At 39.7% G+C, this 17,323-nt stretch overlaps 2 protein-coding genes across 8 annotated transcripts in view; one reads left to right on the forward strand and one right to left on the reverse strand.

Annotated features, from left to right (window-relative positions):
• Nucleotides 1-16,671, forward strand: part of GALK2 (galactokinase 2) — a 135,529-nt gene extending 118,858 nt beyond the window's left edge. For 4 of the 7 annotated variants that reach the window (XM_024748916.1, XM_024748925.1, XM_024748934.1 and 1 more), the window contains 3 exons: nucleotides 1,760-1,807; nucleotides 2,723-2,924; nucleotides 16,144-16,667. In XM_024748916.1, coding sequence (XP_024604684.1) covers nucleotides 1,760-1,807; nucleotides 2,723-2,924; nucleotides 16,144-16,351 — 458 coding nt within the window. In that variant the 3' untranslated portion in view covers nucleotides 16,352-16,667. Of the gene's footprint in view, nucleotides 1-1,759; nucleotides 1,808-2,722; nucleotides 2,925-16,143 lie in introns of all 7 variants that reach the window. The other 3 variants (XM_024748943.1, XM_024748906.1, XM_024748954.1) reach the window with 3 other exon arrangements.
• The window catches only part of FAM227B (family with sequence similarity 227 member B), a 246,445-nt gene continuing 245,787 nt past the window's right edge, over nucleotides 16,666-17,323 (reverse strand). Inside the window, exon 16 of the mRNA XM_024748771.1 lies at nucleotides 16,666-16,788. Coding sequence (XP_024604539.1) covers nucleotides 16,666-16,788 — 123 coding nt within the window. The remainder of the gene's footprint in view (nucleotides 16,789-17,323) is intronic.

Here is a 17,323-nt window from a genome sequence, read left to right on the forward strand (position 1 = left end):
GTGTTATGTAGCTATGGTACCTGGTTGGTGATTGTTACTGGCTGGTCGCTGTTTATGGGTGTTGTGGTTGTTATGAAGATCACTCGTGGTAATTAAAAGCATGCTAAGGGTGAGAGTAATAAGGAATGATAGGAAGTATAGTTTGATAAGGCCTTTTGGGCTTGAGATTAGCATGGAGAACTTTAGTTGAATGTGGTTTTTGGTAAAATGTTTTCTAGTCAGATTAAGTCCAAGAAGGAGGATGCTGATTTTTGGCTTATTGATAGGTTTAGGTAAGGAGGCAGACGATGCATGATGGTGGGGAAATATCCTAAGAGACTAGAGAATTTAAGGGTATTTGAGGGGTAGATAAATTTTAAGTTTTGTGTGTTAAGGTTAATTTCAAGTGCCAATACAAAGCCCAGGATGGTTATTGCAAGGGCAGTTAGTTTTAGGTGTAGGGGTACAGTTATTAGGGGGACTGTTGTTGGGGGGATGTTGTTGGAGATAATGAATCCGGCAAAGACACTTCCAATTAGCAGGTGTTTGATGGAGTTAATTAGGAAGGGGTTGTTTTCACTGATGGAGGTTAAGGGAGAGAAGCGAGGTTGTCCTAGTAGTGCGAAGAAGATAATGTGGGTACTATAGACAGGGAGGGAGGTGGCAATTAGAGGTATTAATAGGGCTCAGGCATTGGTATAAGATGTGTTAGTGGCTTCAATGATCAGGTCTTTACAATAGAAGCCGGGGAGGAAAGGCATTCCTGTCAGTGCCAGACATCCGATAATAAGGGCTGTTGTGGTGAAGGGTAAGGGCTTGAATAGGCCCCCTATTTTTCGAATTATCTTGTTCGTCATTCAGGCTGTGAATAGTGGACCCGGAGCATGTGAATAGTATGGCCTTAAAAAAAGCATGTGTGCAGATACGTGTAAGAATGCTAGACAGGGTTGGTTGATGCGATTGGCTTGAAGTGGAGAAAGCGACAATTTCTTTAATGTCATTTTTGGGTGACAGTGCATATTGCTGTGAATAGGGTGGCAAGGGCCCCTAATCATAGCGCTATTGCTTGAATATGTTTGTTGTTTTCTGTTAAAGGGTAAAATTGAATAAGTAGGAAGACTCCTGCACAACTATTGTGCCTGAGTGGACTAAGGCTGATACGGGGGTGGGGGGAGTCAGGGGTGAAGTCCAAATTAGGCTGATTTTCTGGCTGTGGCTAATACGAGTCCTATAAGGGGGAGGTTTGAGGGATTTAAGTCAAGTATAAAAATCTGTTGTAGGTCTCATGTGTTTGAGTTAAACAGGAATCATGCTATTGATATAATGAACTGTGTTTGCGTCTGCTCGCGCATATCACCACCCAGTGAGCAGGAAGGACATAATTCCCTCCCATCTCTTGCTGATCTTCTCCCTTTCTCCAATCTAGAGGCAAGGGAACCCACTGGTGTAATCCATCCAGGTCAGCCTTCTGGGGCAGACAGCCCCAGATGTCTGGGGATGCAAACAGAAGGCAATGGTCACAGTTATCCTTTTTCCAAAATACAGCAATATGAGGGGAATTCTTGGAGGAAGTTCTTCATAGAATCATAAAATGTTAGCGCAGGAAGGATCCTGAGAAATAGTTTTCAGCCTCATTTTGGAGCTCTATAGAAGTAGCAACTTGGGTACAGCGAGTTGTCACACAGATGAGAACAAATGACAGACCTTTAGATTCTCAGCCCAGGCTCTTTCCAGCAAGCCAGGTTGCTTAGCTTCCATTTATTTTCCAAATTTTTTCCAGACCCACTGCACCAGCTCAGCCACTGTTCAGCACGGTTGAAAATGAATGGTAAGGAGGTCTCAGTTGTTATTCAAGGGAATACATAAGCACTATAGACACAGCCGTTGCAGTAGGACATGTTTCTGTAACTGAAGTTAGAGTCATTGTAGATAATCTGTAAAGTACAGGAATATGTCAAGGAGAAAATAAAATCACCCACAATGTACCACAGAGATATGAGGACTGTTAACATTTTGGTGCCTTCTTATAATTTTTAAAAATTAAAATACATACACATAGTTTTATATCTTGTTTTTTCACTTAATAATGAACAGTTTTCCATGTATTAAATTATCTTAGAATCTGTGTTTTAGTAGCAATATTTGTAATAGAGGTAGCATAATTTAAAAAATATTTTCTGTTATTAGACATTTGAATTGATTATTTTCTGCTATGATAATGCTACGCTATATACACATATATAAATAATTGTGCTTTTTTACACACACACATATATAAGTAACTGTGCTTAGCTATAGGAAACATTTTAATAAATAAAGTTGCTAGCATAAGCATTTTTAGTGGTTCTTTCTGGTGGATCACAGTGGAAAGAACATGGCTCTGGGGTCAGACGTCCTGACGTGTTCTGCTTCTGCCACTTTCAGATGTGTGAACTTAAAGTCAAATGGACTTGAAAAGAGACCAGTTTAGACTATAAAGAATTCTTTCAGTGAAAGAAAGACCTATTTAAAGTCCAAGGTACTGATAATAAAGACAGAAATGGACGTTCTCAATAACTGTATTTTTCTTTTCACTGAATTGTTCAGTAACTATTTCTTTTTTAAAAAAATTTCTTTCCTTCCTTCCTTCCTTCCTTCCTTCCTTCCTCCCTCCCTCCCTCCCTCCCTCCCTGTTGCAGCGACTTTCTTTCTTTTTGGCCAGTAACTATCGCTAACCTTGTTCACCATCCCCTTCCTTCCTAAGTGCTCACCTTCAAACTCTACCAGCGGGCAAAGCACGTGTATAGCGAGGCTGCGAGAGTGCTCCAGTTTAAGAAGATATGTGAAGAAACACCTGACAACACGGTCCAGCTGCTGGGGGAGTTAATGAACCAGAGCCACATGAGCTGCCGGGACATGTACGAGTGTAGCTGCCCTGAGCTGGACCAGCTGGTGGACATCTGTCGGTGAGGCTGAAAGAGCAGTGTGGCAGGGGCTGCAGGATGCTGCCCAAGGAAATTGTTTAAATTAATGGGAAAAAAGCAGCATTTTTGTAATCTTCTAAGTGAAGGAAGATCCTTTCCCACTTCCTGTAAGAGGGGTGGTCTGTGACATAGAGCTAGACTTGTTCCCTCCTAAAAATCTGTAGGATGAAAGATTGGAGACTTGACTCCATGGCTTTACGAAGCTCCAGGTTTGGAGTGAGTTCTTCACAACATCATAAAAAGGACTTTTCTGTCTCTGGATGATTAAGTGTTTCAGGGAGATTTGCTCAGACACAGACCCTGTCGTTACTTTCTTCTCATGATATTTTAAGCAGTGTTTCCCACTACACTGCAGCTCTACCAGCATCTCCTGTTTGGTGTCCTAAGTTTAATACTTTTATTCAAAAGAGGGGAGAAAAAGGAAAGAGGACCTCAAGCCTGATAGAAATGTATTTTCAGGGGAGAGGTTGCTGAAGGAATTGCTCAGAGAGTCAGCATTTCCTGTCTTCCAGGTTTAGGTTAGGCAATTTGGGAAAAGGACTGAAGAAAGTCCAGTTTATGAATGGTCGGTTGAGACAGAAATGTAAAGAGGGAAACTCTTTCACAAAGCCTGAGAACAACTTCCTTATAATTGCTAGAGACTGGATAAAAGAGTAAAATGGTTCCTTTACCCAGAAGGCGCTCACTGACCTTGGAGAACAGAAAGGGAAATTGGGAGAACTCTCAAATGGTTAGATGTTATTTCCACTGTGAGAAAATCATACAAAACTGCCTGCAATTAGCAATGAAAATATAATTAACCACTTGGCACCTGTGGCTTGCCTCACTCATTGCCACATTCCCGGCCCGAAAAGTTTAAACCAAGTAGCTCCAGTGATCACAAATGGCATATGTAACCCAGCTTGTGGAGAGACTTGAACATAGCATTGATGAGAATCACTCTGCTGACGTCAGTGTTTGCTCACTAATTGCCAAAAAGCCTTCCAGAGCTTGTTTCATTTTAAGTGCTCTTTTCTGAAAATAGCAAGGGCCCAGTGAATGGAAGGGACAGATATTGTTCAGTTCTGGAAATAAGAGGAAGTGGAATGATTTGTGCAGAAATTAGGAAGAAGCATCGTTGCTAAGAAGATAGTGGGGTAGTTTGAATCCCACCTGAAAAGCAGCGGAGGGGCATTTGCCAGCCTCCTGGAATTCTCGAATGAACTTGCTTGTTCTGGGATGGTCAACCAGCTCTTGTCTTTATGAAGCTTACATTCTCATGGGTAAAGAGGGAAATGACAATTAAAAATAAATTGAGTGGTAGTGATAAGTGTTATGAAAAAAAAAATAGAAGGGATGGAGAGTACTAGGGGTGTGTACTAGTACTTTATATTGAGTGGCTGATAATATTGAGTGGCTGAAGAAGGCCTCTCTGAGGAGAGGATATTTGAGCAAAGACCTGAAGGAAGTGAAGTAACGAGAACAGCAAGTAGAGAGGTCTTGACGTAGATACATGGCTGTCACATGTGAGGAACAGCAGGAGGACCAGTGTGCTTGGAGGGCAGTTCAGGAAGGAGAGAGTAGTAGTTGATGAAGTAAGAGAGGTAGTGGGGAGTCATACCCCTGGGCCTTGTCAGCCATTGGAAGCACTCTGACTTTGAGTAGAAGATGGCAGTGGAAGTGTGAAATGATTCTAGGCCAGATATTCCTTGAAGGAAGAGTAAAGACAATTTACTCTGTATGGGTGAAAGGGAGGAACCAAGATGACTCCCGGGTTTTTGGCCTGAGAAAATTTCCTTGTTTCCGAAGGCCGGGCTTCACGTTTCTGGGTCAGAATTATCTTCTAGTACCATAAGATATGAAAGCAGGAAGAGGCCTTAGAGATCAAGAGACCACTAAGAGGTTAAGAGATTTGAACAAGGTAACATAATGCGTCAGTGGGAAAGCCTAGCTCCCGATCCAGTGTTTTTTGCCTCACCTGTTTCTCTCTCTTTGGGTCATACTGAGATGTGATTGTATTTTAATGTGGGTCATTTTTTACCTATTTTCCTTTTCCAGCTTTAAAGCTTTAATGGTGGAGACTTTGGTTGTCACAGGGTGTAATATTTGAACATGGAGCAAAGCCACGTTGAGCAGGGAAGGTGGTGTGTGGAGAAGGATGAAAACTGGGCTGGAAGTTAGGAAGGTTGAGTTCTAGCTCTGCCTCTTTTCATTCTGAGCTCTGTGACTTTGAACTATTGCCTTGCTTTGTGATCTCCAGTGTGTTTTTCTGTTCTAGCAGCCTATAGGTCTATATATTTTTTTTAAATGTGGTTCTAGTGAAAGATTTAGTGGCTGTGTCTTAAAAGGGTTTGGAAGAGCACACCTTTTGTTTTTTTTCATTTATTTGTTTATTTGCCTTTTCTTAATGGAAGCTAAAGTGTCTCTGTTAGCCCATTTTCATTTGCTGTATTGCTTTTCTGAGGAAAATTCAGTTGTGTCTAGCATAAGGAGCTCATTCCCTTTTTTATGTTTTTTTTTGTCTGGAATTGCTAAGTATCAAAATTAATTTCTACTTATTCCATAACCATATAAGGAACAAGTTTCCCATGTTGAAAGATTATCTTTTGGCATGTTGGAAATATTGGCCAGAATAGTTGTCTGGTCCTTAAGTTTCTTTATATAATTCTTTCTTTGCTGTCACTGTGACCAGTAGGTAATATTCTCCAAATACTCCAGTTGGTTGCTAGTTACTAAAAAGTCCTGAGTGGTAGAGCAACCTCAGAGGAGGACAGCCCAGGAGAATTAAGTAGATATAGTCATTGATGCCATTCCTTCCTCAGTCAGCAAATACTTTTCAGTAGGCTATTTGTGTCCCATGGGAAATTGGAGTCTAAACTCCATTTTCAAAAGGCCTGGCACTTTCTTTTGTGTGGATGTATGGGGAGAAAAAGGAGGAATGCAGGAGAATGCAAGATAGTGGTAAAACAGAATGGTTAAAAACCGGGGAGAGAAAGACAGTAGGAGAGTAGTAAATGGTAAATGCGGGGAGAGGTTTAAATGAAAAATGGCAACACTTTTAAGCCCTAGTTCCTTCTGAAGCTTTATGACTATCTCAGTGGGCCAGGCACATGGTGGAGGGGAAGGACCCTGGCAAGGCCTGGTGTGGGCCACTGTGCCATAAACTCAACCTCTGGTAGAGTGTTGTTTTGCATAAGAATCACCACCAGCTCCACACTTCCCTGTCCCCTTAAAGAAAAGTTAACACCAGTGGGCAAGTTGTGACTAAGACTGGGCAGCCTGAGAAGTTTGGTTGCCTTGGGTATACCAGAAGAGGGAGGAGGGAAGCTGAAGAGGCTTCAAGGAGGAGCACCACCAAAGATGCTCTTTATTTTTTTATAAATTTATTTATTTAGGCTGCATTGGGTCTTCGTTGCTGAATGTGGGCTTTCTCTAGTTGCAGCGAGCAGGGGCTACTCTTTGTTGTGGAGCATGGGCTCTAGGCGTGTGGGCTTCAGTAGTTGTGTCACACGGGCTCAGTAGTTGTGGCTCATGGGCTCTAGAGCACAGGCTCAGTAGTTGTGGTGCACGGGCTTAGTTGCTCTGCGGCATGTGGGATCTTCCCAGACCAGGGCTTGTACCCGTGTCCCCTGCATTGGCAGGTGGATTGTTAACCACTGAGCCATCAGGGAAGTCCCCAAAGACCCTCTTTAGATCACGCTCCCTGGCCCACTTGTGGCACTTCAAATTCCTTTAGTTTTTCTGAAGGCCTGCTTGGAAACTATTTGCCTGAGAAAACAACTAATTGATTGAGTGAATGAAGGATTAGATGCCTAGAATACTCAGGGCTCTATCTACAAATCTTTTTTTTTTCTATCTACAAATCTTAATGTGGTCTGAGCTAGACCATATTCAAAAGGCGTCTCTAGGTAGCTTGTCTACAGGACAACGTATAGGAAGCTACTTTATGACCCAAGTAGAGAGAAGGGGGGAAAAAGCATAGAAGAGATCACCAATGCTTGCATTTTTTCAGCTGAGCCTTTCGTTGCTCTTCAAGAGAAAATCAGTTTAGAATCCAAAGAAAGGGCCAGGGAGGGAGAAGGAAACTATACTTACACAGTTAGACTGCTTTTTTTATTTTGTAATTAATGTTAGAAAATCTCAATTATGTGAAATAAAGTTTAATAATGAAGGAACTAGGTGAAGCTTGCCCAGTTATAAAATACTTCTTTTAAATGAACTAAATGTAAATTTTAAGAAATGGCTAAATTTTAAAGTAGGATTTACTGAGGAACACAAAACAATTTTGAAACCAAGTCAATTATATGTGAAACAGCTCATTCTTTATCGGTTTCCCTGGTTATACTCAAGAAAAAATACTTAATGGCCTTTATCTTCGTTTTGACACTTGATGGAATTAAGAGAGGACTCATTGCTGCGTTATTGCCCAAGCTATTAAGAAAGATAAATGACAAATTTTAATAGACCAACAAAGGTTACCAAAGTTAATTTGCTGTCTTCCTCAGAAGTCTTCCCACAGTTTTATTCCATGGCTGGCCATGCTGCTCGGCCTCTTGCAGTCATTCTCCTGAGCAGGTTGGAATGGGGAAGAATGAAGTGCAAATCCACATGTGTGTGCTCTTCTCCTCATGCTCTTATGGGCTAATCTGACACTCTGTCAAGAAAAAGGGAGTGAGCTATTTCAGCTGCCTTAGGGGCCCGCTGGTCTTTGGGCTTCTGTCTTCTATTTATTGTCCCCCCTGCCCCTCCCCCCAGTATGTATGCCATTTGCTGGAACCAAACCAACTGGTCTTCAGTGACATTTGTGGCTTTAATTTCTAAAATAGACATGCAGTTATATTTTCTTATACTTTCTCATTCGAACAGTATTTGAAGCCTGTGGTTTCTTGAATCTAAAGCAATCTGAAAGTGTTTCTAATCTGGTTGTAAAAATCATAGAAATTGTTCTGGAAGCTGTTTTCCTGAGATTCTAATTGAAAAATTCTAGGCTTAGAGCAGAAGCTAGAAGTCTTTCCAGAAAAAGAGTACATTACTGACTGCATATATATATATATGCGTTCAAAAGTGTTTTATATTACTCAATATATTTTTCTTTAAAATTTAGCCATTCTTACAATTTACATTTTGTTCATTTAAGAGTTATTTTATAACTGGGCAGGCATCATCATTTTCCTTTATTATTTTACTTTGTTTCACATAATTGAAGTTTTTAACATTAATTTAATTAAAAATAAACAGTATACATTTTCATATTTTAAAACAAATATAATGATCCAGTAGCCACTTATTAGAATGTACGAAATGCCTGGAATTATGCTGGCCTGAAATTAGAGAGATAGATAATAACCTGTCCCTAAATTCAAGATTTTCTGAAATAATTTTATATCCATTTGTATAATATATCAATATTTATCTTGAAATAAATAAAACTGAATTAAAATACAAGGCACAATTCCTTGCTTTCCCTCTTTGCGATTTGTGGCAGAGTAGGGTCTTACTAGATCTCTCCCCCCTCCCCCCTCAACACCACCTTTGATCTGTGCCTTACCTTAGTAAGTGCTTTATGGTCAACTCAGTTCATTTAAAAGCAGGAAGTTTTACTCAGGCTATACTTAGGTGCCTGGAAAGTTGGTTATAGGAATACACTTTTCAGTGATAAAAAGGATCAAAGGGAACATTCCTTATAATCTCCATCTCTTGTCTGCCCTAGCCTTTGTTTTGTAAATCATGCTTTATAAGGCTGAGGCTGCTTTCGTTGTTTTGACCAACCCTTCCAGGTTATTCCCAATCAAGTGACCGCAATCATCAAAGTGATATTTGGGATTTTAGGGGTTTGGTTTTCATAACTTTTGTCTTGCCTCTCTGATGTGCAATAGCTCAGGAGCTGTATTTTTAATGCCTTACTGTTCTCCTAGGAAAAAAATGCAAATGTGAAAAGTTCACTAAACACTCTTAGCTCACCTATTTTTCTTTCTTAATTTATAGCTTATTGGTTTCCTAACTTCTGGCTCTCTCTCACAATTTCTGTGGCACGTACCAAAGGGCATATTAAGCACCAGTGGGGCACACTGCAGTCAGGATCTTTCTGCCTTTGTGAGTGTGTATAGCTGGGCAGGCTGCTGACCAGCTGCTGGGGGAGCCCCCGATTTGTGATCACAAGTGCCACTTACTCAGGGGCAGAGGACTATTTATAATAGCACTTATTGTTCTCTATTGGGGAAACTTGAGCCCTGATGATTTCAGACCATGTGGTTGATGCAGTCCAGTTCATTTTCATTTGTAGCAGGCAGGGTGGTGACATAACAGCTCTGGAGACTTAAAAGTGAATAATATATTTACCTAGAAGGATTTCTAGTGTCTGCGCTCGGGAAACTGGCAGGATAGTCAGGAAACTAGGCCTCCTGGCACAATTCCTATGGGTTTTGCAGCCAGTTAGAAATACTTTGAGTTTGCTTTAGGTTCAATTTTGAAACCACAGTTTTCAAAAACAGTACAAATGAGAAAGTGTAAGAAAATATGCCTAGAAGTTCATTGAAGACCATAAGAGACCCGGTTGACTTGAGTCCAGAAAAATGGCATAGTTTGGGTCTTAGAAAATCAAGTAAGAGGGCATCCTGTTCTTCTCTAAACCATGCCATGTTAGCTTTGATGCCCAGATTTTAGTGTCTTTCAGAGATACTTCAGTGACACCTCCGTTTTTCTCAGCATTTTCCACAAGAAGAGATAGTTTGACATGGCTGCATGACAGTTTTTTGTTTTTTTGCTTTTTTTAAATTGTCACAAATTACAAACTAGCCCCTTGCCAGCCTAGGAACTCAGGATAATCCTAGAATCCCAGGGTCAGAGAAACTTTTCAGCCTGGACCATAGGAGTTTGGGCTCAGTTCAGCTACTGGGCCATAAGCTGAATGTTTGAAGGGCAGGAAGAGATGAGTAATCTTTATTTGTTTGCAAGCATTTTTGTTTTCTTCCTTAAACATCTATTTTCATATGAAAAACATATTTTATTGAATACAACAGATGATGAAAAAAAATCAATAGAGAAAATCATTGGGGGAAAATGAATTACTGATGTGCAGTAATTCTGATGTCGCAGAGTAGCGGTAGTATTCTATTGATATTTTCCAGGAAATAAAGTACCTCATTTAGATGGAAAAAAGGGACAAAATTCTGCTAAATTAATTATGGAGTTTTAAATCTGCTATTAATTTGGAGTAAATTTTATTAGGAAGAATTGGAAGTACATGTTAACTTTTTTTTTTGAATTTTATTTATTTTTTTATACTGCAGGTTCTTCTTAGTCATCAATTTTATACACATCAGTGTATACATGTCAATCCCAATCTCCCAATTCGGCACACCACCCCTACCACCCCCCTGCCACTTTCCACCTATGTTCTTCCTATGTCTTCCTCTAGGAGTTTTATAGTGTCCAGTCTTACATTTAGTTCTCTAATCCATTTTGAGTTTATTTTTGTGTATGGTGTTAAGGGAGTGTTCTAATTTCATCCTTTTACATGTAGCTGTTCATTTCTCCTAGCACCACTTACTGAAGAGACTGTCTTTTCTCCGTTGTATATCCTTGCCTCCTTTGTCATAGATTAGTTGACCATAGGTGCGGGGGTTTATCTCTGGGCTTTCTATCTTGTTCCATTGATCTATATTTCTGTTTTTGGGCCACTACCATACGGTCTTGATTACTGTAGCTTCATAGTATAGTCTGAAGACTGGGAGCCTGATTCCTTCAGCTCCGTATTTTTCCCTCAAGACCACTTTGGCTGTTCGGGGTCTTTTGTGTCTCCATAGAAATTTTAAGATTTTTTGCTCTAGTTCTGTAAAACATGCCATTTGTAATTTGATAGGGATTGCATTGAATCTGTAGATTGCTTTGGGTAGTATAGTCATTTTCACAATATTGATTCATCCAATCCAAGAACACTCTATATCTCTACATCTGTTTGTTTCATCTTTAATTTCTTTCATCAGTGTCTTAAGTTTTCTGCATACAGGCCTTTTGTCTCCCTAGGTAGGTTTATTCCTACGTGTTTTATTCTTGTTGCAGTGGTAAATGGGAGTGTTTTCTTCATTTCTCTTTCAGATTTTTCATCATTAGTCTATAGGAATGCAAGAGATTTCATCATTAGTCTATAGGAATGCATTAATTTTGTATCCCGCAAATTTACCAAATTCATTGATTAGCTCTAGTAGTTTTCTGGTTACATCTTTAGGATTCTCTATGTATAATATCATGTCATCTGCAAACAGTGACAGTTTTACTTCTTCTTTTCCAATTTGTATTGCTTTTATTTCTTTTTCTTCTCTGATTGCCGTGGGTAGGACTTCCAAAACTATGTTGAATAACAGTGGTGAGAGTGGACATCCTTGTCTTGTTCCTGATCTTAGAGGAAATGGTTTCAGTTTTTCACCATTGAGAATGATGTTTGCTGTGGGTCTGTTGTATATGGCCTTTATTATGTTGAGGTAGGTTCCCTCTGCCCACTTTCTGGAGAGTTTTTATCATAAATGGGTGTTGAATTTTGTCAAAAGCTTTTTCTGCATCTATTGAGATGATCATATGGTTTTTCTTCTTCAATTTGTTAATATGGTTTATCACATTGATTGATTTATGTATATTGAAGAATCCTTGCATCCCTGGGATAAATCCCACTTGATCATGGTGTATGATCCTTTTAATGTGTTGTTGGATTCTGTTTGCTAGTATTTTGTTGAGAATTTTTGCATCTATATTCATCAGTGATATTGGTCTGTAATTTTCTATTTTTGTGGTATCTTTGGCTGGTTTTGGTATCAGGGTGATGGTGGCCTCATAGAATGAGTTTGGGAGTGTTCCTTCCTCTGCAATTTTTTGGAAGAGTTTGAGAAGGATGGGTGTTAGCTCTTCTCTAAATGTCTGCTAGAATTCGCCTGTGAAGCCATCTGGTCCTGGACTTTTGTTTGTTGGAAGATTTTTAATCACAGTTTCAATTTCATTACTTGTGATTTGTCTATTCATATTTTCTATTTCTTCCTGGTTCAGTCTTGGAAGTTTATACCTTTCTAAGAATTTGTCCATTTCTTCCAGGTTGTCCATTTTATTGGCCTAGAGTTGCTTGCAGTAGTCTCTTAGGATTCTTTGTATTTCTGCGGTGTCTGTTGTAACTTCTCCTTTTTCATTTCTAATTTTATTGCTTTGAGTCCTCCCCCTCTTTTTCTTGATGAGTCTGGCTGTGGTTTATCAATTTTGTTTATCTTCTCAAAGAACCAGCCTTTAGTTTTATTGATCTTTGCTATTGTCTTCTTTGTTTCTATTTCATTTATTTCTGCTCTGATCTTTATGATTTCTTTCCTTCTAGTAACTTTGGGTTTTGTTTGTTCTTTTTTCTCTAGTTCTCTTAGGTGTAAGGCTAGATTGTTTGAGATGTTTCTTCTTCTTTTTTTTTTTTTTGTGGTACGCGGTCCTGTCACTCTTGTGGCCTCTCCTGTTGCGGAGCACAGGCTCTGGACGCACAGGCTCAGCGGCCATGGCTCACGGGGCCCAGCTGCTCCACAGTATGTGGGATCTTCCCGGACCTGGGCATGGACCCATGTCCCCTGCGTCTGCAGGCGGACTCTCAAACACTGTGCCACCAGGGAAGCCCTGTTTCTTGTTTCTTGAAGTAGGACTGTATAGCTATAAACTTCCTTCTTAGAACTGCTTTTGCTGCATCCCATAGGTTTTGGATTGTCGTGTTTTCATTGTCATTTGTCTCTAGGTATTTTTTGATTTCCTCTTTGATTTCTTCAGTGATCTCTTGGTTATTTAGTAACGTATTGTTTAGCCTCTATGTGTTTGTGTTTTTCACATTTTTTTCCCCAGTAATTGATTTCTAATCTCATAGTGTTGTGGTCAGAAAAGATACTTGATATGACTTCAATTTTCTTAAATTTACTGAGGCTTGATTTGTGACTTAAGAGGCGATCTATCCTGGAGAATGTTCTGTGCGCACTTGAGAAAAAAGTGTAATCTGCTGTTTCTGGATGGAATGTCCTATAAATATCAATGAAATCTATCTGGTCTATTGTGTCATCTAAAGCTTGTGTTTCCTTATTAATTTTCTGTTTGGATGATCAGTCCATTGATGTAAGTGAGGTGTTAATATCCCCCACTATTACTGTGTTACTGTCGATTTCCTCTTTTATAGCTGTTAGCAGTTGCCTTATATGTTGAGGTGCTCCTATGTTGGGTGCATATATATTTATTATTAATTGTTATATCTTCTTCTTGGATTGATCCCTTGATCATTATGTAGTGTCCTTTCTTGTCTCTTGTAACATTCTTTAAAGTCTATTTTATCTGATATGAGTATTGCTACTTCAGCTTTCTTTTGATTTCCATTTGCATGGATTATCTTTTTCCATCCCCTCACTTTCAGTCTGTATGTGTCCCTAGGTCTGAAGGGGGTCTCTTGTAGACAGCATATATATGGATCATGGTTTTGTATCCATTCAGCAAGCCTGCGTCTTTTGGTTGGAGCATTTAATCCATTCACGTTTAAGGTAATTATTGATATGTCTGTTCCTATTACCATTTTCTTAATTGTTTTGGGTTTGTTTTTGTAGGTCCTTTTCCTGTGTTTCCCACTTACAGAAGTTCCTTATCAATTGTTGTAGAGCTGGTATGGTGGTGCTGAATTTTCTTAGCTTTTGCTTGTTTGTAAAGCTTTTGATTTCTCCATCGAATATGAATGAGATCCTTGCTGGGTAGAGTAATCTTTTTTGTAGGTTCTTCCCTTTCATCACTTTAATTATATCATGTCACTTCCTTCTGGCTTGTAGTTTCTGCTGATAAATCAGCTGTTAACCTTATGGGTGTTCCCTTGTATGTTATTTGTTGTTTTTCCCTTGCTGCTTTCAATAATTTTTCTTTGTCTTTAATTTTTGCTAATTTGATTACTGTGTATCTTGGCATGCTTCTCCTTGGCTTTATCCTGTATGGGACTCTCTGTGCTACCTGGACTTGGGTGGCTATTTCCTTTCCCATGTTAGGGAAGTTTTCGACTATAATCTCTTCAAATATTTTCTCGGGTCCTTTGTCTCTCTCTTCTCCTTCTGGGACCCCTATAATGTGAATGTTTTTGTGTTTAATGTTGTCCCAGAGGTCTCTTAGGCTGTCTTCATTTCTTTTCATTCTTTTTCCTTTATTCTGTTCCACAGCAGTGAATTTCACCATTCCGTCTTCCAGGTCACTTATCTGTTCTTCTGCCTCAGTTATTCTGCTATTGATTCCTTCTAGTGTACTTTTCATTTTAGTTATTGTATTGTTCATCTCTGTTTGGTTGTTCTCTAATTCTTCTAGGTCTTTGTTAAACATTTCTTGCATCTTCTAGATCTTTGCCTCCATTCTTTTTCCAAGGTCCTGGATCATCTTCACTATCGTTATTCTGAATTCTTTTTCTGGAAGGTTGCCTATCTCCACTTCATTTAGTTGTTTTTCTGGGGTTTTATCTTGTTCCTTCATCTGGTACATAGCCCTCTGCCTTTTCATCTTGTCTGTCTTTCTGTGAATGTGGTTTTTGTTCCACAGGCTGCAGGATTATAGTTCTTCTTGCTTTTGCTGTCTGCCCTCTGGTGGATGTGGCTATCTAAGAGGCTTGTGCAAGTTTCCTGATGGGAGGGACTGGTGGTGGGTAGAGCTGGCTGTTGCTCTGGGGAAGAGCTCAGTAAAATTTTAATCTGCTTGTCTGCTGATGGGTGGGGCTGGGTTTTCTCCCTGTTGGTTGTTTGGCCTGAGGCGACCCAACAACACTGGAGCCTACCCCGGCTCTTTGGTGGGGCAAATGGTGGACCCTGGGAGGGCTCACACCAAGGAGTACTTCCCAGAACTTATGCTGCCAGTGTCCTTGTCCTCATGGTGAGACACAGCCACCCCCCACCTCTGCAGGAGACCCTCCAACACTAGCAGGTAGGTCTGATTCAGTCTCCTACGGGATCACTGCTCCTTCCCCTGGGTCCTGATGGACACACTACTTTTTGTGTGCCCTCAAAGAATGGAGTCTCTGTTTCCCCCAGTCCTGTTGAAGCCCTGCAGTCAAATCCCACTAGCCTTCAAAGTCTGATTCTCTAGGAATTCCTCCTCCCGTTGCCAGACCCCCAGGTTGGGAAGCCTGACGTGGGGCTCAGAACCTTCACTCCAGTGGGTGGACTTCTGTGGTATAAGTGTTCTCTGGTTTGTGAGTCACCCACCCAGCAGTTATGGGATTTGATTTTACTGTGATTGCGCCCCTCGTACTGTCTCATTGTGGCCTCTCCTTTGTCTTTGGATGTGGGGTATCTTTTTTGCTGAGTTCCAGTGTCTTCCTGTTGATACATTAACTTTTATTGTCAGGATAAATTGCATGTTTTAAAGATGAGTGATCCTTGTACTTTGTGTAGGGCCTTTCACTTTTGTCCAAGGTTTGAAACTGTGCCTGGTTTATGGTGACTAAAATTACCTCTTGCTGTGTGGTGGCTTATATAGTAGTTTCCATCTCAATCACACGTTTTGTCTGATGATAAATTCCGAGTCCATTTGTCAGACCAGCCAGCTCCTGAAGGTGCAGGGAAAACGGGGATGGACCTGCAGAAGCCACTATCCTCTTTGTGGAAAGGTCTGCATAATTTCCCTTCAGAGCTTGAACAGACGAACTAATTTAGAGTTTAGTAACACATTCTTTGTTGATAAATTTATTCAGCACAAATCTAGGCTATCTGTTCTAGGGGACTGAATACAGCTTAAATAGCCACCAGAGGAAGCTCTCACTTGTATATATGACTTGCACTTTAAATTTTGATTTGGCCTCATATGGAGCAACCTTCTGTTTCACCATGTCGATCATGTCCATTGCCTGTTTTCTTTTTACTCCCTCTTCCTGTGCTTGCTACACAACTCTTCAAGTGGTGGCTTTATGGAATCAATACTACAGTAGGTTATTGCCAGCCCTTATGAAACAGGAGTACTACTGACTTTTACTACTTAAGAGCCAAACCTGGGGGCTAGTTTTAGATACAATTAAATTTCAAATCACCTTCAAACAATGGTATAAATTTCTTAATGTCCTAAAATGTTTGACAGTACTGAAAAAACCCCCACAAAACACACCACATAATCTCTTCTTAGTTCTTGGAGATGCTGTCGTTCTATAGCACCAAGAAAATCACTCTCATTTTCATTTTCAGGTTCTAATTTTTTTTCTCATTGTTTTTAGGAAATTTGGGGCTCAAGGATCACGACTTACGGGAGCAGGATGGGGAGGCTGCACAGTATCGATAGTACCTGCTGACAAGCTGTCCAGCTTCCTAGCAAATGTGCACGAAGCTTATTACCAGAGGAGCAATCGAAGCTTAGTGCCTGAGAAGCAGAGTTTGTTTGCTACCAAACCTGGAGGTGGAGCTTTGGTTTTCCTTGAGGCCTAAACTATTTAGAGCATTTAGGAACTGGCAGGACTTCTATGCCACAGCAAATTAATCCTCTTTCTGTTTTGTATTATGATGAATGGTTGCTATTATCAAGATGTATTTCGAAAGAAATGGTTGAAAGCTCCCTATGCTTCATAATGATTGTTTTTCCATCTTAAAATATGTTTTCTACCAATAAGAGCCAAAATTATGCTTGGCCAGATCTCTTAAGATAATTTACTGGATGTATTGATTTCAAGATTTTTAAAAACAAATGGTAAAAGACCATCAATACTGACCTCATGGATTGTACTTGAATTAAACATACATTCTTAAATACAGTTTATTTCTGGTTTCTCTTGGCATTCTTCTTCCTCAAGGTTGAAGTCTTCTGTTGTTGATGATGATGATGATAGTGATGCCAGAAGTTTTCTCTCAGTTCGGGCTTCAGAACGCTATTAAAATAATATGGTGTTAAGGATTCACAGATTTTCCTGGATACTGTATACTTGAAAGTGAGATTCTCCCAGTTATCAAGATGAGGAGGATCACTTAAATTTTTTTTTTTTTCCAAAAGATGGATTTAGGAAGAAAAATCCCAGGCTCATTTAATTTTTTTTTAACCATGTGATATCATATAAACAATCACTTTCAATTCTTTTGGCCCTGAGCTTTCTCTGTCATAATAGAGAAGCTTAGATAAAAGACACTTCAAGTTTTTATCTCTATTCACATATCCCAGGCTCATTTAATTTTTTTTTAACCATGTGATGATATCATATAAACAATCACTTTCAATTCTTTTGGCCCTGAGCTTTCTCTGTCATAATAGAGAAGCTTAGATAAAAGACACTTCAAGTTTTTATCTCTATTCACATTGACATAGAGAATTATCTGGATGTTAATTCAGATAATTCAATTTGTTCTTGGAATTTACTTTCTTCCCACTCTAAACTACCTTTTCTCAAATGCCTCTCTAATCCAGGAGGC

The sequence above is a fragment of the Neophocaena asiaeorientalis genome, unplaced genomic scaffold (assembly GCF_003031525.2).
Source record: "Neophocaena asiaeorientalis asiaeorientalis breed wild unplaced genomic scaffold, Neophocaena_asiaeorientalis_V1.1 scaffold298, whole genome shotgun sequence".
NCBI classification, from domain to species: Eukaryota; Metazoa; Chordata; class Mammalia; order Artiodactyla; family Phocoenidae; genus Neophocaena; species Neophocaena asiaeorientalis.